This window comes from Phyllopteryx taeniolatus, chromosome 10 (assembly GCF_024500385.1).
Source record: "Phyllopteryx taeniolatus isolate TA_2022b chromosome 10, UOR_Ptae_1.2, whole genome shotgun sequence".
Classification (NCBI taxonomy): Eukaryota; Metazoa; Chordata; class Actinopteri; order Syngnathiformes; family Syngnathidae; genus Phyllopteryx; species Phyllopteryx taeniolatus.
In genome coordinates, this window is record NC_084511.1 from 29,977,619 (window position 1) to 29,999,267 (window position 21,649).

At 41.0% G+C, this 21,649-nt stretch overlaps 1 protein-coding gene across 3 annotated transcripts in view; it reads right to left on the bottom strand.

Annotated features, from left to right (window-relative positions):
- LOC133485067 (protein diaphanous homolog 1-like) overlaps positions 1-21,649 on the bottom strand; it is a 90,129-nt gene that overhangs the window by 65,417 nt on the left and 3,063 nt on the right. For 2 of the 3 annotated variants that reach the window (XM_061788403.1, XM_061788404.1), the window contains exons 2-12: positions 9,621-9,647; positions 8,838-9,002; positions 8,376-8,477; positions 7,540-7,670; positions 7,357-7,440; positions 7,219-7,282; positions 5,326-5,465; positions 5,046-5,151; positions 4,818-4,928; positions 3,044-3,162; positions 1,963-2,079 (exon numbers count right to left, since the gene is read on the bottom strand). In XM_061788403.1, coding sequence (XP_061644387.1) covers positions 1,963-2,079; positions 3,044-3,162; positions 4,818-4,928; positions 5,046-5,151; positions 5,326-5,465; positions 7,219-7,282; positions 7,357-7,440; positions 7,540-7,670; positions 8,376-8,477; positions 8,838-9,002; positions 9,621-9,647 — 1,166 coding nt within the window. The remainder of the gene's footprint in view (positions 1-1,962; positions 2,080-3,043; positions 3,163-4,817; positions 4,929-5,045; positions 5,152-5,325; positions 5,466-7,218; positions 7,283-7,356; positions 7,441-7,539; positions 7,671-8,375; positions 8,478-8,837; positions 9,003-9,620; positions 9,648-21,649) is intronic. The other variant, XM_061788405.1, reaches the window with a different exon arrangement.

The following is a 21,649-nucleotide window of genomic DNA, read 5'->3' on the forward strand; positions in this document are numbered from 1 at the left end:
AATTGAATAGACGACAAAGACAAGATATTTAATGTTCAAACTGATAAACTTGATTGTATTTAGCAAATAAATCATGAACTTGGAATTTTATGGCTGCAACACATTCCACAAAAGTTGGGACAGGGTCATGTTTACCACTGTGTTACATCACCTTTTCTTTTCACAACATTCAATAAACGTTTAGGAACTGAGGACACTAATTGTTGAAGCTTTGTAGGTGGAATTCTTTGCCATTCTCGCTCGATGTACAGCCTCAGCTGTTCAACAGTCCGGGGTCTCCATTGGCGTATTTTACGCTTAATAATGCGCCACACATTTTCAATGGGAGACAGGTCTGGACTGCAGGCACGCCAGGCTAGTACTCTTATACTACGGAGCCAGGCGGTTGTAACGTGCAGAATTGGGTTTGGCATTGTCTTGCTGAAATAAGCAGGGGCGTCCATGAAAAAGACATACGCTGCCATCCAAGCAACGTTTCTCCAAAACCTGTATGTACCGTTCAGCATTAATGGTGCCTTCAAGGATGTGTAAGTTACCCATGACATTGGCACGAACACAGCCCCATACCATCATAGATGCCGTCTTTTGAACTTTGCGTCCATAACAGTCCGGATGGTTCTTTTCCTCATAGGCCCGGAGGACACAACGTTCACAATTTCCAAAAACAATTTGAAATGTGGACTTGTCGGACCACAGAAAACTTTTCCACTTTGCATCAGTCCATCTTAGATGAGCTCGGGCCCAGAGAAGCCGGCGGCGTTTCTGGGTGTTGTTGCTTTTGCTTTGCATAGTAGAGTTTCAAGTTGCACTTACGGATGTAGCGCCCAACTGTATTTACTGACATTGCTTTTCTGAAGTGTTCCTGAGCCCATGTGGTGATATCGGTTTTTGATGCAGTGCCGAGGGATCGAAGGTCACGGGCATTCAATGTTGGTTTTCGGCCTTGCCATTTACATGCAGTGATTTCTCCAGTTTCTCCGAACCTTTTGACGATATTATGGACCGTAGATGATGAAATCCCTAAATTCCTTGCAAATGTACGTTGAGGAACATTGTCCTTAAACTGTTCGACTATTTTCTCACGCACTTGTTCACAAAGAGGGGAACCTCGCTCCATCTTTGCTTGTGAATGACTGAGCAATTCGGGGAAGCTCCTTGTCTACCCAATCATGGCACCCAGCTGTTCCTCAACTTTCTCAGTATTTTCCCCACCTGTCCCAGCTTTTTGGGAACATGTTGAAGCCATAAAATTCTAAGTTAATGATTATTTGCCAAAACCAATAAAGTTGATCCGTTTGAACATTAAATATCTTGTCTTTGTAGTGTATTCAATTAAGTATAGGTTGAACATGATTTGCAAATCATTGTATTCTGTTTTTATTGATGTTTAACACAACGTCCCAACTTCATTAGAATTGGGGTTGTAAATCCATCAACCCAGTCTCTCTACCGCTTATCCTCACTACAAAATGTTTTAATCCCAAGGGAAAGGTATTAAATAGGGTTTACATTTTTCTTTTTTTAAATTAACACCCGCCAGTTTGCCATTTTAAATAAAAACAACTCAGTCTTCAGGAAGAGAGAGAATGGCAGTGTAACACAATGTGGGGGGGACAAAAAACTAAGATGTGTAGCCACATGTGGTTGGGAGATGTAGAGATTAAGATCCGTCAGTTCTGTCGTGACCTTCCTGTTACAGCAAGCACACTGATCAATACCACACAACACTACTCCGAATTTCATATCAGATCTCTTGACATGCCATGCATAAAAAAAAAAAAAAAAAAAAAATGGAGCTGCTGAAACAGAGTTTTCAGAATCTGCTCTTGCTGAAAGGAAAAACTGCCACCTGCATATTGCTATATGACAGTTTTCATACATAAACATGTCCTAAAGGGCGTTTGCGAAGAATGAGTGAGACAATGATCAAATGACTGTAGTGTTTGTACGCGTGTGCACTACCTGGCCAGATAATCATTGCGGATCAGCAGGAGGTGCTGCATCAGCGACAGGAAGTTGTTTTCAGCTTTGGAGTCCTTCACCGTGTTGACTAAAATGTCAAACACTTCTCTCACATCAGTAAAACAAATCCAGTTAAGGCCAAATTTCTATATAATCCCACACAAAGATCAATCTACATTTGGAACTACTTGCACCGAATATGCTATAAAAAGTCAAACTTAAGCCTTCATTCAATCTGTCACAAATTGACATTTACAATCTTAGAAATTATGTCTGTATTGACCATTTGACCAGTTGTTGTTTTTTGTGTGGCGTGTAACAAAACATTTACAGCAGAGTTTCAAGGACTGTTATATATATTATTATTATCATCAGCCCCGTAAATAATATCATTGAAAAAACATTTTAATTCAAAATGTGGATACAGCACAGATTGCATTGAGACACTATTTGGAAAATTTGAGACACCTGGTGTTGAAAACTGGAACTGCAAAGTGACAAAAAACATTTACATTGCGCTAAGAAATATTGTGAGAAAATCAGTCAAACACTAATCTACAAAATTGTCATCATGCTTCTCAGTTAATTAGAAAATAGGTTTCACGCACAAATGTGATACGACTCACTATGCTCACTTTGAGCACAGTACCCATTTGAAATGTTTCGAGACGCAAGGTAATCTTCGAGTGAGTCATGTGATTTTATATTAACACGTCAAGTCAGTGAGGTTTTGGGTCAAAGTGAAGGAAAGCAATACAGTTGGGACTTTTTGGATTGGGGCAATGACAAAGCTGACTACAGGCAAGATGTTTGCACTGCTGCATGACTAATGCATGCCTGTAGGATGCCAAATGCTATGACTCAGTTTAAATGTACAAAATAAAAACTCCACTGATTACCTAAAGCATACTAGATGCTTAGTAAGTATGTCCGTCATAATTAAGCATCTGGCCAAGACAAGAACAGTCCGTCTGATCAAAAACAGAAATGACAATACAATTACTGTATGCATTAAATGATCTTTCTTTTGTTAGTAAGGTCAACACAACACCGTGACATCTTTTCGTCTTAAAAAGGATATTCCATCTCAATTCGGATGTCATCGAGGCGTGCTTTAAGGTCCTCCGAGTCGTCTTCAGCCTGCTCGTCAAAGACGGTGAGTTGCACCCTCAGCTCCTCATTTTCTATTGTCCGCACCTCCTGTAAAGACGAAGAGATGGAAGAAGGAAAATCAAACATTTTATTTGAAGATCTGTTTTTATGTTACCCATAATGTACACTGGGTACAGAAAGTATTCAGAGCCCCTTAAATGTTTCACTCTTTGTTATATTGCAGCCATTTGCTAAAATAATTTAAGTTCATTTTTTTCCCCCTCATTAATGTACACACAGCACCCCATACTGACAGAAAAAAAAACGGACTTGTAGACATTTTTGCAGATTTATTAAAAAAGAATAACAGAAAAATCACACAGCCATAAGTATTCAGACCCTTTGCCGTGACAGTCATATATTTAACTCGGGTGCTGTCCATTTCTTCTGATCATCCTTGGGATGGTTCTACACCTTCATTGAGTCCAGCTGTGTTTGACTATACTGATTGGACTTGATCAGGAAAGCCACACACCTGTCTGTATAAGATCTTACAGGTCGCAGTGCATATCAGAGCAAATGAGAATCATGAGGTCAAAGGAACTGCCTGAAGAGCTCGGAGAAAGAATTGTGGCAAGGCACAGATCTGGCCAAGGTTACAAGAAAATACTCTGCTGCACTTAAGGTTCCTAAGAGCACAGTGGCCTCCATAATCCTTGAATGGAAGCAGTTTAGGACGACCAGAACCCTTCCGCGAGCCGGCCGTCCGGCCGGCCAAACTGAGCGATCGGGGGAGCAGAGCCTTGGTGAGAGAGGTCAAGAAGAATTCAAAGATCACTGTGGCTGAGCTCCAGAGATGCAGTCGGGAGATGGAAGAAAGTTCTAGAGAGTCAACCATCACTGCAGTCCTCTAGCAGTCGGGGCTTTATGGCAGAGTGGCCCGACGGAAGGAAGCCTCTCCTCAGTGCAAGACACATGAAAGCCCGCATGGAGTTGGCTAAAATACACCTGAAGGACTCAAGGATGGTGAGAAAAAAGATTCTCTGGTCTGATGAGACCAAGATACAACTTTTTGGCCTTAATTCTAAGCGGTATGTGTGGAGAAAACCAGGCACTGCTCATCACCTGTCCAATACAGTCCCAACAGTGAAGCACGATGGTGGCGGCATCATGCTGTGGGGGTGTTTTTCAGCTGCAGGGACAGGACGACCGGTTGCGATCGAAGGAAAGATGAATGCGGCCAAGTACAGGGATATCCTGGACCAAAACCTTCTCCAGAGTGCTCAGGAAATCAGACTGGGCCAAAGGTTCACCTTCCAACAAGACAATGGCCCTAAGCACACAGTTAAAATAACGAAGGAGTGGCTTCAGAACAACTCCGTGACTGTTCTTGAATGGCCCACCCAGAGCCCTGACTTAAACCCAATTGAGACTCATGGCTGTATTAGCTCAAAAGGGTGCTTCTACTAAATACTGAGCAAAGGGTCTGAATACTTATGGCTGTGTGAGATTTCAGTTTTTTCTTTTTTAATAAATCTGCAAAAATTTAAACGATTCCGTTTTTCTGTCAATATGGGGTGCTGTGTGTACATTAATGAGGGGAAAAAATGAACTTGAATGATTTTAGCAAACGGCTGCAATATAAGTGTGAACATTTTAAGGGCGTCTGAATACTTTCCGTACCCACTGTATAGACACTTTTGACATGGGTAGCATGAATAGGGCCACAGGTTCATGTTTAAAATTCACTGTATTTACTCTACCTTAAGGCAGTCTCGGAGTCCTAATCTTAGAAGTTCAGAGCGAATATGGATTCTGAAGTCCAACTCCTCTCCCCGACTGATCAACGCATTGATTAGCTGCATGCATCCACCCTGAAAAAAATAGAACATGGTGAGATAATGAGTTGACAAGCATTTGTAAAACACATACACACATAGCAGAGCAGGTGTCTATAATTGCTATCTATCGAGCAAGCTTGTGCGCTGTACCTTCAGGGCAATGTTGTGACTGTTCATGCCAGCCAGAAGAGGCTGGAACCTTTCAATGTCCCGTTTCTCTGCGTCCTCTGTGATGGCCTCTAGAACACGCTCATGACTGCAAGAAAAAAAGAAATAAGAAATAAGCACACGGAATATTGTACCTGTATTGTCCACGATTACATGCATCAAGTGTACAGAGAGTGCTACATTTTTGTGTTTGCAAACAATTTATGATTCTAAATTGGTGTCACTGAATATTCATTTGTCTCCAACTATGCCAACTTCTTACAGATTCTCCGAGTGTTCCAATATGGAGATGGCAGAAAGCAGCTTGACAGCATCCACCATCATGTGAGGCACCCTCGGGTTGATGGCTCTGACCAGCAGAGGAATTCCCTCGTCTGACTCCAGCATGGATTTCAAACCGTACTAAAGGCAAGGAGGGAACAGAGGGATAGCAAAGTTAGGATGGATGGATGTTAATATTAGAGGCCGATATTACACTCCTACTTGGCAGGTAGCGGAATAACTGTGAAGTCATTATTTGCATATACTGTACTGTATATTTAAATCTATTATTGGGTCCATCTTTGCTTTAATTTTAGGATTAAATTAGACTTCACACCGATCTTATCGGCCTGATCGGTATCGGACGATAATTTGCATTTTACGCTGATCGGCTTTGTCATAATTCGTCGATCCGATCAATCGTCGTCGTCATCGATGGGCTCCGCAAAAGACAATTTTGCCATCGTGTACGGTATATTTGAATCCAAGAGCTAGTTTATTTTGAGCCTTGTCGCGTGTCTGAGAAACAACACGTAATGCCCGGATCAGACTACAAGACAAATTAGGTCTTTCACGATTGCCCAATGTCCGACGACTGCAATAAAAACTTGTATTCAGATACCACCGCATCCCGTCTTTTACGATCACTGGGCTTTATCTTGTCAACTCAAACGCGACCGGATACACCCGTTACCACGGCAACAACAATCGATTGCGTCGTGTGCGTTATAAGAACTAAATGGGGGGGAAACGTGTTGGTCGGGAGAGTACTTTAATTCAAGGATTGCTTGGGGTATGTTCACATACTTTTAATACGATACGGCTCGCAAGCAGGCAACAAGTTGTGTAGCCTAGCAAGCAAGTGCTTGAATTAACGGTTGTACCGGCATTCTGTCGAATCATGCTCTAAAGTTCCGGTGTGCGTGAAGTAATTTAATTACAGTAAGTTAGCATCCATTATTTTTGTCACGTTGGTTTGACCTAACTGATTAGAATACATGACCTGACGAGAGCAGTGATTTCCAACCTTTATGGAGCCAAGGCACATATTTTACAATTGAAAAATTTCATGGCACACCAACAAACAAAAATGTCACTTAAAGTGGATACGTTAATTACTGTATGTACTTCCTGCCGTCTAATAGAAGAAAATGTATTTGTTCTGTCTGTCACTATGCCTCACTGGCATACATAGATGAACAAAGATATATTTATTGTAAATATAATTTTTGGAGCAATTAAGTAAATGAACAAGTCATCTAAATAGACACATTACTCCATCTTGTGATCGGATCGGTGATCGGTTATCATATTTTTAAACTCCCTGATCGGTCCTAAAAAATCCTGATCGTGTAAAGCACAGGTGTCAAACTCAAGGCCCGGGGGCCAAATCTGGCCCGCCAAGTCATTTCATGTGGCCCGCGAAAGCAAACTATCTGTGTCAACTTCCAAGATTCTTGCTCAAATTCTCATAAAATAATAACAATAAATAGTATCGTTGAGACATTCCAAGCATTTTCTGTTTACAGTAACGGACATTAGTTGTACAAACCATTATCCTTGACTTCTGATTTCAAAACTAGGTATCCATCAATTTGTTGTGTGTATGTAATAATATTATGAGGTGACTAAACATTTATATGGTTTCACAGTCAACGGCCCTCTGAGGGAAACTGTGACTACAATGTGGCCCGTGACAAAAATGCGTTCGACACACCTGGTGTAAAGCCTAGAATAAATACACCCTCTAGGAGAAGTACTGCTAAGCAACAGCTAGAAGAGAAAAGCTGTTACCAGTACAATAATGCAAATTGTCTGTTATAAGCTTTGATTTTAAAGACCAATCCTAATACAACAAGAATTGTTTAATTTAAAGTAACAATAACAGTCTTACCTTGTTATTCATGAAGGCTTTGAGACAGCGTAGGATCTCATGTTGGCATTTAACTCCCATCATTCTAAGAGGATGACAGATAGAAAACATGCAACATTTCCATAAACTAATGCAGACTGTGTGGTTTGAGTATCTTACGGGTACTCGTCTTTCTCCTCTTGCAGTCTTCTGAGCAGATTTAACAGCAGGGCCAGGCCTTCGTCTCCAAAATTCTGCACCCAACTACAAGACCACAATGTATTTTTGTTTTTGGTTGGTGTGCGTTTGTCCACGTATTTTCATCGTAAAGACAGACGCAATACGTATAGTTGGGTGCATCACCTGACAGGGTTGTTATTGAGAGAGACCCGCAAAGATTCCAGACAACCCAGCAGCTGAGAGTCCCGGTAGTCTGACCTTAACTCCTGTATATACATGATGGCTGACTTAGAGCTCTCTTTCTGGTCTTGGCCCTGATGAACAAACACAGAAACAGACAGTGAGAACAGTGTATCCAAATAGCATAACAAATGATTTTGCATAATACCAACACATTATCTGCAGGTACATTTGTGTCCATTCTCCCATTCTTAACTGTTGTATCTGGGATTTTCCATGTGTGTGGCTTGAAAAGGCAGGGCCTGGCCTGTTGGCGCAGTATAGCAGCTGGCTGTTATACAGTGTTTCCCACATATACATTTATCTGTGGAGGGCCACCCCAAATTAATTTTGGCCGCCACCTGTCAATATGTAACAGATTTATTAGCGGTACTTTGCTGCCCGGAAATTGTGCCACTCTGCATTCTGATTCTTGTGGGCATCTGCTAATTGATACCACCGCTTTCCTTTCTGATATGATACTGAAAATACAGTACCTCAAATGAAGTATTGAAAGTATCTATTTTTACATTTGAAAATCATTCTTCTGGCATCAGAGGCTTCGACATTTCAGGCAGAATGGCCATCTCGGCACAGCACGCTCGGTGCTCTTTTTGTTGCATTTGTGTGACTTTTCGCTTGGAAACAGCAGTCCATGTAACGCAAAAGTTAATTGATCAGAATGAATGGTGAAAATCATGTCTAAAAACAAAAAGAATACAATTGGAGACTCCTGCTGAATTGAAACAATCAAGATGTCCTGATTCACTTCGTCGACGCAAAATTGAGATGTTACTGACCGCTTTGGACGTGTGGAGGTACTGGGAGACCATTTCACGTTTGATTCGGATGTCTTTTTCCCGGAGAGGCTGCTGCTTCTCCTCATTCAGGTTCATATCCACCTGAAGAACACAAACAAGAGTGATCACTATAGACAGCAACATGTTGGAAAATCTATCAACTCAAGCAAACATTTAAGTGGGTCCGCCGACATTTAAGTTAAGACTCAAGAGTCAATTCAATGGTTGTTTAGCCATCTTCTTTACAATGAGGTATTACATTTGAGAGATCTTTTTATTGTACTGTAAGGTAATTTACGCTGGAAAAAGTTTTATTCTGTACACTCTGGTGTCACAGTGTAATGTGAAGGGCATTTAAAGACAGAAGGGTCTTTATTCATGTAGGACGAACCACACAAGAGCTTATGACTCTAGAAACCCATGCCCATTTTGTACACTCATCATTAGGGCACGCTTTCTCACCAGCATCTGTTCAAAAAGTTCCAGGACGTATTCATCTGTATGGTCGTGCAGCATGGCACCGGCAGCGTTGATCTCATAGCTGGCAGCTGCAGAATGACGCTGACCTGGGACATGGCTCAGCTTCTCCTTGTCCTTCTTTATCCTCATGCTGGTGAAACGTTCCAACTAAATTTGCAGGTAACATGGCACAAGTTAGATTGCGAAGTTGCAAATGAAAAGCTGCAAAAAGGAAAGCGGCAGCAAGCAATCCCTATTCAATTTGGGCTTTGACAATGGCACAAATGAGGTCGTTTATGAATCAAATAAAAATAGTTTGGTCTCTTCGTTTTTAGGACGTTTTGAACATCAATCGAAACCTCATTTCAACAACTTCAGAGGATTGATTAGGGATTCAAACATTTATCACAACACGCTGCCAAACAAAGTCAACATGTTGTTGATTGGACATGCAAGTGCAGAGGAATCCTTATCAACATACTGAGGTGCTAATTTCACTTGGGTGAACACAGTGTACGCACTGTTGACTGCCAAATTGTCAATTGCTTGCATAAACTTCCCTGCTGTTAAGGTAGCTCTATCTTCAAAAGCATGCACACCCTACACGAGTGCACTAGCCAACAAGTATGTTTATAAACAAGTGTGTTAGCGTGGATTAGATCCTGGCAAAAAATAAAAAATAAAAAACAGTGACAAGGTGAGTTTTTTTAATTTGTATTTATTTACAGACAAGATGGGTGAGGCAAGCACACACTGGTGACAGTGTCGAGCAATTCCAAAACCTACCTCATCTGGAATCAGACGTTTCAGTGTCTACGAATGAAGAATGGGCAAAAGGAGGAGATTGCCATTGAAAGGGTAAGAAACATAAAACACACGTCAGGAAGAAACCATGACGACAAGGGAGGTGTGTGGAGGGAGAAAAGGAAAAAGGAAAAAAACAATTATTAGACATAAATCATTGTTGACAAGGAAAGAATACAGTAAACTCTAAAATAGCTTGAGTGGGACATTCGGTGATGGACAGATGGAGGCCTGGTGGCAAGGTTTATAAAAGAATTGTTGTTAAAGCCTAATCAAAGCAGTCACAGATACAGACTAATACATTGAAATTACAGTCAAGGCAACCTTAAAGAGAGAATTATGCTGGTGAGATTGATTACAAAGCGTGCGTCTCTCGTAGAAGTGAGGCCGTTTATTTATTGATGTGCGTAATAGATGATCATCTCCACAAGGTGTCAGGCTGAGGCTACACATTCAAATTCACACTGAGAGACTTCATGAACGTCAGAAAAGCCTTCCAGGTAAAAATACATTTACCTTCATTAGCAAGTATAATATCAAATGTTCCCAACTGTAATTATTGATTCTGACATTTTGAAGAACAAAACTGGTTTTGGAAATTTACCCCGAAAATGTGGACCAGATTATAAAGCGGTGCTTTTGTAAAACTATCTTTACACAAATAACATGACAGTAAAAAAAAAAATTAAAAAAATGAATATTACCTTTACATACAGAGAGTTAGGCTTTGTGTACAGTGAAATCAACAACAGAAACTGCCCGAATTACCAGACAAAATGCCATAAAGTCTCGTCAAGTTTATTTGTACAGCCCTTAATCACAAAAGCGTCTCAAAGGACTTCACAGGCCCACAACTGGCAATGATTGACATCGACATATCTACAAATTGGGCAAGGAAAAACTCAGAACCCCATTTGGGGGAAAAGAAATGTATGCAAGTTCACTTTTAGCAGTGATGCTCCTGAGAATAAGATTGTGGCTGAGAACAAGACTGTGATACGGTGATTCAGTATGCCATCGAGCTAACCACGGGAGTTGCTTTTGCTTACCATGTTGCCATGGCGACATAGTAAGCCAAATTACATCACACGGAGGGAAACTTTCAAACGGACACACCCAAACCAACTTAACAGCAGGAAATAAATGACACGTAGAAAGCTGCACTTCAAAAATGTTGATTTATTTTAATCCATACATAACGAACCCTGATTGTTCAATGCAAATTGATATGAAACTATAACAAATAGAGAATCATAAAAAAACTAATAAAAGCGTAAATGCTTTCTTGGATTTTCTCTAAACTGCACTTTTGGACACACTGCTGATTTAAGGTCGAAATCAGTACGCTTCCTGGCTGTGTGACAGGCAGTCTGTGTGATTCTCTGTCAGTAGAAACGAGGCTTTGCCTACAAATTCAACACAAGCCTTAAAAGAACTGAAGTTGTCCTAAACAACTTGAGTCATTGACATACTGTCGACAGACTCTGCAACACACTGCAGGCAGACTTGTCAACACTTATTGCCAAACCGTTTTTTACAACACTAGTTTCCCTGTGTGTTCTTTTGCTTTTGCTCCGTGGCAAACAAAAGCACCAAGGGCGGACTTGGAGCTGGGAAATGGAGCAGAATGATTCACCTCTAACTAGCTTCCCTTCATTCATATATAAATGGGCTAAAATGGGATGAGTGAGACAGATAGGCTTGGTAAAGTTGTTACAAACAACAGCGTCAGATTAGCTGTAATCTGTCCAAGGGAGATTGAGAATCAGAGGATCAACTATAAGCCGATCTATTGTTAAACCTGCATACACAACATACACACACATCAGTAAGGTTGAGTCTGTCCAGCTGACTGCTTACACACAGCATACAATATCACACACACATAATCATATGTAAAAAATAATAGGGTCTTTAGTCATTGGTTTCTATTTATTAGGAGGGATACTAGTTTGAAAAAGCCATTTCTGAATAACGTACTTCATCATTAGAAGACGTGGTGGTCCAAGACCAAATGATCAAACTGAATTCAAAAATATCTGTATTAACAGATGCGGGATTGAAAACCGCGAAGACTTTACAGCAAGACAAGATTGAGTTGGTGGCCACAAAAAGAGGATTTATTTCATTTTGGAGGAGACTTGGGGGCAGATAAAGAAAACTGACATAAAAGAGACTGTGGCATGTGACACTGCAGTTAGGGATGAAAAGATATACAGTGCACCCCCGCCGATTCAAACTCGCCTACTAATTTTTTTTTCTGTACAACCTAAAGAACTATTTGCTGAAAAACTCATGTTTATGTGTCTATGCGTGCCTTTAGTATTGTCTGTATTTTATTAGGTTTTTCAAAGAAATATTCTGCTGTGTGCATGCGCTGACGTTCATGTCACTTCCTCACCGAGCATTTCTACGAGAGCTCAACTATATCATCTACCGACTTTTTTTTTTTTTTTTGGAGGGGGGAATGCATATTATACACAAAACATGGTAATATAGGCAACTGAAATTTTTTTGGAGGAGCATCCATTCCTCGCAAATTTATTCTATTCGCGTCGGAGTTTGGTCCCTAACCCGTACGAATAAGCGAGGGTTCGCTGTACAGTTTATCATTAAACCGTGGTGTCATTGCTTTCCTCTCTAACTTTTAAAAGTTTCATTCTTCTACAGGCTTAACCAGCCTGGTTGGTGCTTGTAAAATGCATTTCTCTTGCTGTATTTCTTGTGTTTAGTGAAAATGTTTAAGTGTTTCTATTGCATTTGTTGAGTAGTTTTGGATCTGCGGTGTGTGTGTTAGAGAAAACACAACCTTGCACTTTGAAGTAGAAAAAATAAGGTATGGTAATACTGTGAAGGAGTGTGATCCCTTCTCTCTCTCTCTCTCTCTCTCTCTCTCTCTCTCTGTAACGCTTCAAACCTGTCCTGGGCCAAGTCCTAAAACCATCTACTGTGTTTTTAACATCACCAAGACCTCTAAAGAACTCTGACCTTCACAGTTTTCAGAGAGGGTGTAAGCATATTTATTAGCCGGCTGCTAGTACCTCCTTGCACAAGGAACGGGCAAGGGGGGGAGAGAGAAGCATATTCGATAACGGGGAAGAATAAGAATGTATCCTGTTTGCTATTTTTGCACAACTTCCTGACACAGCCCTCCAAAACACGCGTCAGATCACATGGGCCTGTAAGACTACATGTACAAAGCACACAAGAGTATTCTTAACACTACTATCGTAAACAAGTAGTCGGTGTGATATGCCCATAGAGAAATAAGTGAACAATCAGTACAGTTTGCATGTGCATTGATTATTCTTGAAAATGGTTATATGTTATATGTTCTTTTTCATGAGCAGAGAGTTTAGCCTTGGAACTCTGGAGCCATGGATGCCATTTTTGCCCAGTCTTTTCCTTATTGTTGAGTCATAAACACAGACCTTAACTAAGGCAAGGGAGGCCTGCACTTCTTAAGATGTCGTCTTGGGTTCCTATGTGACCTCGCGGATGAGTCGTTGCTGTGATCTTAAGTCATTTTTGTACGCCGACCATTCCTGGGAAGGTACACCACTGTTCCAGATCTCCAAATCAGGTCCTCAGTCAGAAAAGGGTGGCTTGCCCTCTCCGGGTCGGGGATGAGATCCTGCCCCAAGTGGATGAGTTCAAGTATCTCGGGGTCTTGTTCACGAGTGAGGGAAGAATGGAACGGGAGGATCGACAGGCGGATCGGTGCGGCGTCTGCAGTGATGCGGACTTTGTATCGGTCCGTTGCGTTAAAGAAGGAGCTAAGCCGAAAGACGAAGCTCTCGATTTACCGGTCGATTGATGTTCCTACCCTCACGAGCTGTGGGTCGTGACCGAAAGAACGAGATCCCGGATACAAGCGGCCGAAATGAGTTTCCTCCGCAGGGAGTCCGGGCTCTCCCTTAGAGATAGGATGAGAAGCTCGGTCATCCGGGAGGATCTCAGAGTAGAGCCGCTGCTCCTCCGCATCAAGAGGAGCCAGATGAGGTGGCTGGGGCACCTGATTCAGATGCCTCCTGAACGCCTCCCCGGTGAGGTGTTCCGGGCACGTCCCACCGGGAGGAGACCCCGGGGACGACCCGGGACACGCCGGAGAGACTACGTCTTTCGGCTGGCCCGAGAGCTGGAGGAAGTGGCTGTGGAGAGGGAAGTCTGGGCGTCCCTGCTAAAGCTACTGCCCCCGCGACCTGACCTCGGATAAGCAGTAGAAAATTGATGGATGATACTTATTTGTTTGGTGACCTTAAACATTAAGGTGGGAAACCATGCAAAAAGAAAAAAAAAACAAAAAAAAGAAGAATTTGAGAAGGGGACAAATACTTTTTGATGCCACTGTATTACTTAAGTGATAAACTAGGCGAGGTGGAGTCCAATCTCAGTGTGGTGTTTCACTCGTTTAGTGACTCTGCATTCTTCGGAGTGCCTGCCTCAACAAATTGGCATCCAGCACCTTCATTACACAACTCTGCTCTCACAGCCAGTCAGAACAGGCACTTCGGGCAAACCGGTCAGTCATCTGCCAACATCCATGAGCACAGAATTTGAAACATTCATCACTACGTGCGTGTATTAACTGTGCTAGATTTACACAAACAGTGGACATAAAAGTCTACACAGCCCTGTTCAAATACTGTGTTTTTGTGATGTTAAAAATTTAACCCAAGATAAATGTAAACACTTTTTCTACCATCAATGTGACCTACAACTCAATTGGAAAAAAGCTCATCTTTGAGAGGTGAACTAAAAATAAACAACTGAGATAATCGTTGCAAAAGTGTGCACATCCTCATAACTGTGAATATGGCTGGGTTTAGAATTACACAATCAGATTCAAACTCACGTTACATGGAAGCCAGCACACACCTGTCACCATTTAAAGTAGGGCTGACACAATTAATTGAATCAACTCAAATAATTCACTTCCAGAAAAAAGGCTGACGCAAAATCTCTGCCTTCAAGCTTCACATCAATCATTTTTCCACACAGACTAATGTTTCTGCGGACGCATCCACCACTTCTTGTAGAAATAGGTTGGCAACGAGCCAGGAAGAAAGAGTCCTTAAAAGAGCAAATGTCCAAAGTTTGGGATTATTTCACATCTACAAAAGAGGATAAATTGCAACGCGTCTACAGCTTCCACCGCAGCACATGATCTCAGATCGCCGACACTCGGTAATGTAAACATTACCTAATTTAATATAGCCTACCACCGCTTATTAGAATGCATTGCAATGCCCTTGGAAGTGGTCAAGGAGAGAGAGAGCCACTGGTGCATTTTCACTCACTTTAGTGACCAAAAGAAAGCTGTAATAGGCACATTGAATTTCATACACCAGCTGCTACAGCCACAACTGATCCACAGGCAGACAAGCTAACTGCTAGTCAGTTGAAAACCGACCACTAACCTGAGCCAGCACAGCCAACTACACTCACCACGTCAGGCTCCGCCTGCCACACACACACATTTAAAGTCACAGATGCCATAATGTAGAATGTGAGGAGAGAGATTGAAGTGGACCAAGATAATACCTGAACCTCACATTCACGTTATTGATTTTAATAATGCAAAATCAATTGTTATCCAGCTACTCCATGAATTGACGGGATGATTGGTAGAATATTCGATTTTAAAAATATTCAATAGCTGCGGCCCAAATTAGTGCATCTGAACAACCCCAAATAAAGTTCAGTTGGCTTCGAAGGCTTTTCCTGACATTTTGTATTTATTTATTTAAATTATTGATAGCAGAAGCCTAGAGGATCTGTGCTAACACCGACTGCAATTTGGCAAAACAGTTGCACCATGATTTCGTCGGACCACCTGTTAAGGTCTTGCCAGCCTACCCCTTAGCAGAGACATAAGACGACGACAGGAGATTGTTGTCACACGTACTAAACAGCCAGTATTTGACACACAAAAAATTCCTGTAGCTCATTCAATGTTTCTGTTGGCCTCCTGGTAGCTTCCATGACCAGTTTTCTTCTCATCTTTTCAGGAAAAGCCTACTAGAATATATGAACTTGACTTGAGGTTAATCAGAGGCACTTTGAATGGTGGCAGATGTGTGCTGCTGACTCGCTTAAAATGAGTTTGAATGTGACCGCGACCGCAAAGTGCCCCACCAGTCATCATCCGATTGTTTACAATACAGTACTAGAAGTGTTGTTCGCCAAAACAATCTTGATCCAGTCGTCGGATCAGCTCAAATGAAACTGTTAACTTGTCTAAAGAACACTGAATCGATGAGAAAACAATTGCATAATTTGAAAAAAGTTGCCCATGTTGAGATCAAGAGAGGGGCTGAAACTAAAATTTAACACGAACTATACAAAATAGTTCAGTGCACACCCAAAAAAATCCCGTGGTGGTAGTAGTAGACGACTATGAATGTATATTTGCGATATTTGAAGTGCAGCATATAAGCGAGGTGGCCTCCGGTGTTTTGCCGCAATATGTCACCGCTTTGCTGTGTACTTTCATGTGATAGCATTCAAAATCAATACAGTGGCTCCCATAGTGTGGAGTTTCTTTTCGAGCACACTACAAGTCAGAGCGTCTCCTGAGGACCATGATGCCAAATTATAACTTGAGAGAAATCACACGAAATGCGCTGCAAAACAAAAATATTACAAAACTCTTAACTGGAATGGAGGAAAAGTACAGTGCAGGTACAAATGACCCTCTGTTTGTTTTTAGATTGACTCTGGCACCTAACCACCAGTTTTCTTTTGTTTAGTCGAACATCTCAAAATACATGTACATAGATAAGGTACACATGAAGAGTACACCAAAGCAAGAGCCCTTTCCCTAGTTTTTCCACCTTTGTTGAATAATAATGCAGGAACAAGGCAGACCTAATTAAAACATAAAACGCTATTCAATATGCAACTATTCCTATACAGCGCTCCCTTAGATGCTTCCTTGACAGCCTAATAAGTCACAGTAATGATGGTGCATATTACGCACCCTACTCTGCGAGCAATAAAGTCAAACGAGGGAGCAGAAATTAGACAATACGAATGTTAGGTGCTTACACTGTTAAGCTGCTAACACAGCATCGTAACAATCGGAAAATACAGGGCAGGACTTCCTGTCTGTCCATGTATTCTTACAATAACGGCAAGAAATGTGTGTCCTGGAATTATTACTTCATGAGTCCAATCCTCTTCATCTCAAATCTCGCAGAACAGTGTGTGCTGTGGTTTGAGACGAAATGGAAAATATACAGCATAAAGAAAGAGGGCAGTATGTACTATAACTCCCTTTCATTTTGACCTCCTCGCTACGACGAGTCCTTATGTTGAATTAGGCTTTTGCTGGGGTGGTTCCCCCAGGAAGTGGATGCACCCTTGCACGAAGGCACACACTGGCAGAATTTTATGCTTGCCAAAAGGGTGCACCAATTGTCGAGATGAACCACGTTTCATGTTATACATGATACCAAACGGGTGGACTGGGGGTACTTTTCAATGCACTTTTTGTATAGAAACTTGGCTGGCTGGCTTGGGAACTATACTTCCCCTTCGAACATTGAAACCTATCCCCAACTATGTTCATCATCGTATGAGTCAGCTTGCTATCATCAATGGAAAAATTAATTCACAAGTTTACCATATTAGGAAGAATAACTTGAGGCCATCTGTCCAACAGTTAAAGCTCAAAAGAGCATGGTTGTTGTAAATCCAAAACTGAAGCAAATCAACAACAGAATGGCTTCAGAAGAAGAAACTACATGTCCTGGAGTGAGCCAAAGTCCTGACCTCAACCTGATTGAGATGCAGTGGCATGCCCTCAAGTGAGCTATTCATACCAAACGTCCCAGGAACCTTGCTGAACTGCAACAGTTTTGTAAAGACGAATGGTCCAAAATTCATCCTGATTGTTGTGCATGTCTAATCTGCAATTACAGGAAACCTTTGGTTGAGGTTATTGCTGCCAAAGGGTCAACGGTCAACCAGTTATTAAATCCAAGGGCTCACTTTTTCCTCCCTGCCCTGTGAATGGTACGTTATGCGCTATAAAATATGAAAACATAATTGTTTTTGGTATTAGATTAAGCAGACTGTTTATTTTGTTGTAAATGACCATCAGACAACATTTTATGACCAATTTATGCAGAAATTTGAGAAATTCCAAAGGGTTCACACTGGTTATGCGCCGCAATTTCGGTCACTAAAATGTTTCGCCCGAAATATTTTCGGTTTTGGGCCAAAACACTTTTGTCACCAAAATAAATCGGCCGAAACATGATGTTGTTATGACGCAAACAAAAACTGAGGCCAATGTACGGTCGTGTAAACTATATATATATATATATATATATATATATATAAATAAAAGTGTCCACATTGAACAGTAACCCAACCTTGGTGCTTTCCGCTGTTCAGGATGCGCCGCCCCAGCTACCTATGAGCTACAGCTAAGGCAGCTAAATACGATGCCGAGCCGCGGAGGCTAATGTTAGCTTTTGTGTCCGTTGTCAACGCAGCAGAAGTCACTAATCAACGCCTCCACAGCAGCAAATTAGCAACACTTATGACAATTATTATCACCACCAAGGGAGGACAAGGAAGAACAACAGCAGAAAGACAGGGACGCCATGCTAATTGTTAAACTAAAGTACACTTAGTGATACAGTACATTCAGCTCATAGGTCTGGCTGGAATTGCATTTTGCAGAGAGGATCATAAAAAGGGAGTACGATGAGTCCAGCTAATTCTATTTTAGAGTGGGAAGGTACAGAGGGTTGTTGTTCCTGTCAGAGGAGACAGACTCATATTCAGATTGATTGGTTTGTTTTTTGTATTTGTCTATTGTATTGTTTATTGTAATCCGTAACTGTAAAGTTTGTTGCATGAATTGTATACGGCTGCGTTCAGAGAAACAAAAGGGAAAAACACGAGATGTGTTCAAAGACTGCTCACAGAGTAGGACATATCAAACTCGGACAGAAACGTCATCAATGACCTCAACGTTAACAGCTAGAAATATGTAAACACTGTGGGCTTTCTAACCAGCCATATAGCAGCATAACCAACTGCGAAGAGCAAAATAGCAGGCAAATTAATAAGTGTTTAGAGAGAAGATACTGTCATACATGAACGATTGCGCTAGACAACCACACATGGACCGGAACCAGAAATTAGTACGTCACCTCTAGTCAACCACGTCACTTGATAAAATGGCAATATAAGGTTAATATTAAATTACTATAATAAATATGTATAATATAAACTAACCTTAGTAGTCCCACAATGGGGAAATTTGCTTCATTTCAGCAGCAATAGTGGATACAGGAAACACGAAAATAGAATGCAAGAGAAGACATTTGATGCATTAAATGCATTAAAATAAAATATTTCAGCAATACTTTATTAACGATTACAATTATGGAGTCAAGTTTATGTTGTGCAATTAACAGTATAAAGAATTATTGTTATCCAATTACACAATCTACTTCAATAACTGTCCCGCAGTAATGTTCTTGACCTTATTTTAAAAATATGGCAATTCAGACAAATAGTTCTGGAAGTGAATTTCTATATTTTGGCAGCTCAGCAGTCATCGCAATGAATGCAATTGTACTAACATTTGACATAGCAAGTTCTTTGTGTTTTGGCTTTCCGTTTTCAGCCATTTTTTCTTTCGGTCACAAATTTTCATTTCTGTGCATCATTAGTTCACATACTTTTTCCTCCCCACTGTAGCTATCTTTGTACACTATTTAAGGCTGTATGTTCCAGCACACACCATGGCCAAGACAAAATATGTGGTGCTTCAAGCAGCCATCAGACTGACATGTGGCACTGCCACTGTTGAGAATGTAAACACACGAACACACACACCACATCCTACTGTGTTTTGTGTCAAATCTTTGATGTGAAGTTTGGTCTAAACATTCTAGGGAGAGGTCACGGTTTGGGTTCAAAAGGTGTCTGCTTTTTAGGTTTGCACAGCGGTAAATCAGATCTAATGTTTACTTGCAGTGTTAGACAACGCATGAACAGGGAAAATCAAGGCATAAAGTGAGGCTATTGTTGATCAAAGAAAGGGAAGTTTGGTAAGAACTGATTGTTCAATTTGTGTCAATTATACCAACATGTGTTCCATTTTGGAGTCCTGCCCAAGCATTTGTAAAGCCTATAAATTCACATTTTACCTTTAACTCATCCACTTAGACTACAAAATTACTCAAAAAGATTCCAATGTAATTGAGACAATATACATTTAAGATACAACTCTCCATCTGCTTGATTTTTCAATGTTGTTTTGTTTTGCAAGGACTATATTTAAAACGGCCAAAAAGGTCCCATATTGTTTTGACCTGTCCAACACAGATTACTTTCAAATGACAAAATACTTTTACAACGCTCGTTTTTGTACAACCGAGAACTATCCAAACGGCATCGTTGTTTTGACGCATGACCTAAGCACCGCCACACACTGAAAGCGACTGTACTGGACAATTGCAAGAGAAATTTAAAAAATACAATATAAAGTTGGCCACTCTCCGGCGCACATCAGGCGATTGACCCCCGCACAAATACTGTATTCAAACTCGTTGCAACTGAAAGACTGCAAACCCCAGTATTTTTATCGGGAAGCAACGGTTCGATGCACCACATACACTGTACTCTGTTTAGGCTAATCTGTTGTGACCGATTCACGTCAAATCAAACTGTACCATTTTTGGATACCAACGCGCATCCCTATGACTGGGAGTGTGCAGGAGAGGAAGAGTTGTCGATTTTCCATGGCACACGAGCACGTCGCAATGCACTATGACGATGTCACTGAGTCTTGGCCGTTCCAACAAACAGCATGGCTCTAATGCGCTCCAAAGTATGGCTCCATTTCTCCAAACACGACACAGATTGCACCTGCTGCAACATCTCAGTGTACCTACGTAACGTTGGCTAAAATAATAAAGAACGAGCTTCAGAAATCCTCTTCCACTATTTCAGAGCGAGTTTTCCCCACAGCAGGGGATAGATACTGGAGCGGGCTCAGCTCTTGCGAGAGAAAGTGGACGTTTTGTTTGTGTCCATGAAAAGAACAGCACAAAGAACGAAGATAAACACTTATACTTTAGTGACGCGCATGTCCCAGCAATTATATGCGTTGTAAGACTCGGACAACATTTTACAAACACAGAGTTGACCCCCCCCCCCCCCCCCCCCCCTCTTTCAGGTGAGTAAGGCAGTTTTTCAAATCAATATGTCGATCTGGTCGACGCACAGACGTCCCTTGTGATGTTACTCTGAACAGCCTTCCTGGCTCATTTTCCGTCGCTTCCAACACTAATTTCAACACAAATTCCTCTTAAACTGTGCTGTATTTATTCCTAACAGTTTAGTTTCACAATTTATGAAGTGTCGGTTCATTCTTGACTCTTAATTTGTTTTTTCTATTAATGGCACCTATAAAAATTACGTAGAACAATAGTAACCATTATGTAGCCTTATTTGCTGTAATTTAGTACATTTACATTACATTTGTACATTATATTACTTTACTAAAAGGAGGCCTTTAGATTATCTTATGTTGAAAATGTCAACTTAATATTCATTGTAGTTTTGAAATGATGATGATTTTTGTTATGAGATTTACCCATGGTTTTGCATAGTGACATGAATAATTGATTAGAAATAATTAACAGGACTCGAAGTTGAAAAAAAAAAAAATGTCTTGCTGGCCGAGTCCTCCTCAGTAGGCTTTAGTAGTTTCTCTGCTTTTCTCCACAGGTTTTTATGAAAAAGACATCTTTACATCATATATTATCGTGTACTTCTATCCCCGCCCAGCCATTGTTTACAGTCGTATACAGAAGCTCCAAAACACTATTACTGCTGCAGCAATAATCATGCCATGCTCACTATAACAAAACTGTCCATTGACAAATTGTCTGTTCACTAATTGAACAGAATGTCATATTTTTTTTAAAGTTACATTAGAAATTGCTGCTCTTCTAACGAACATTCAAAATGACCGCAGG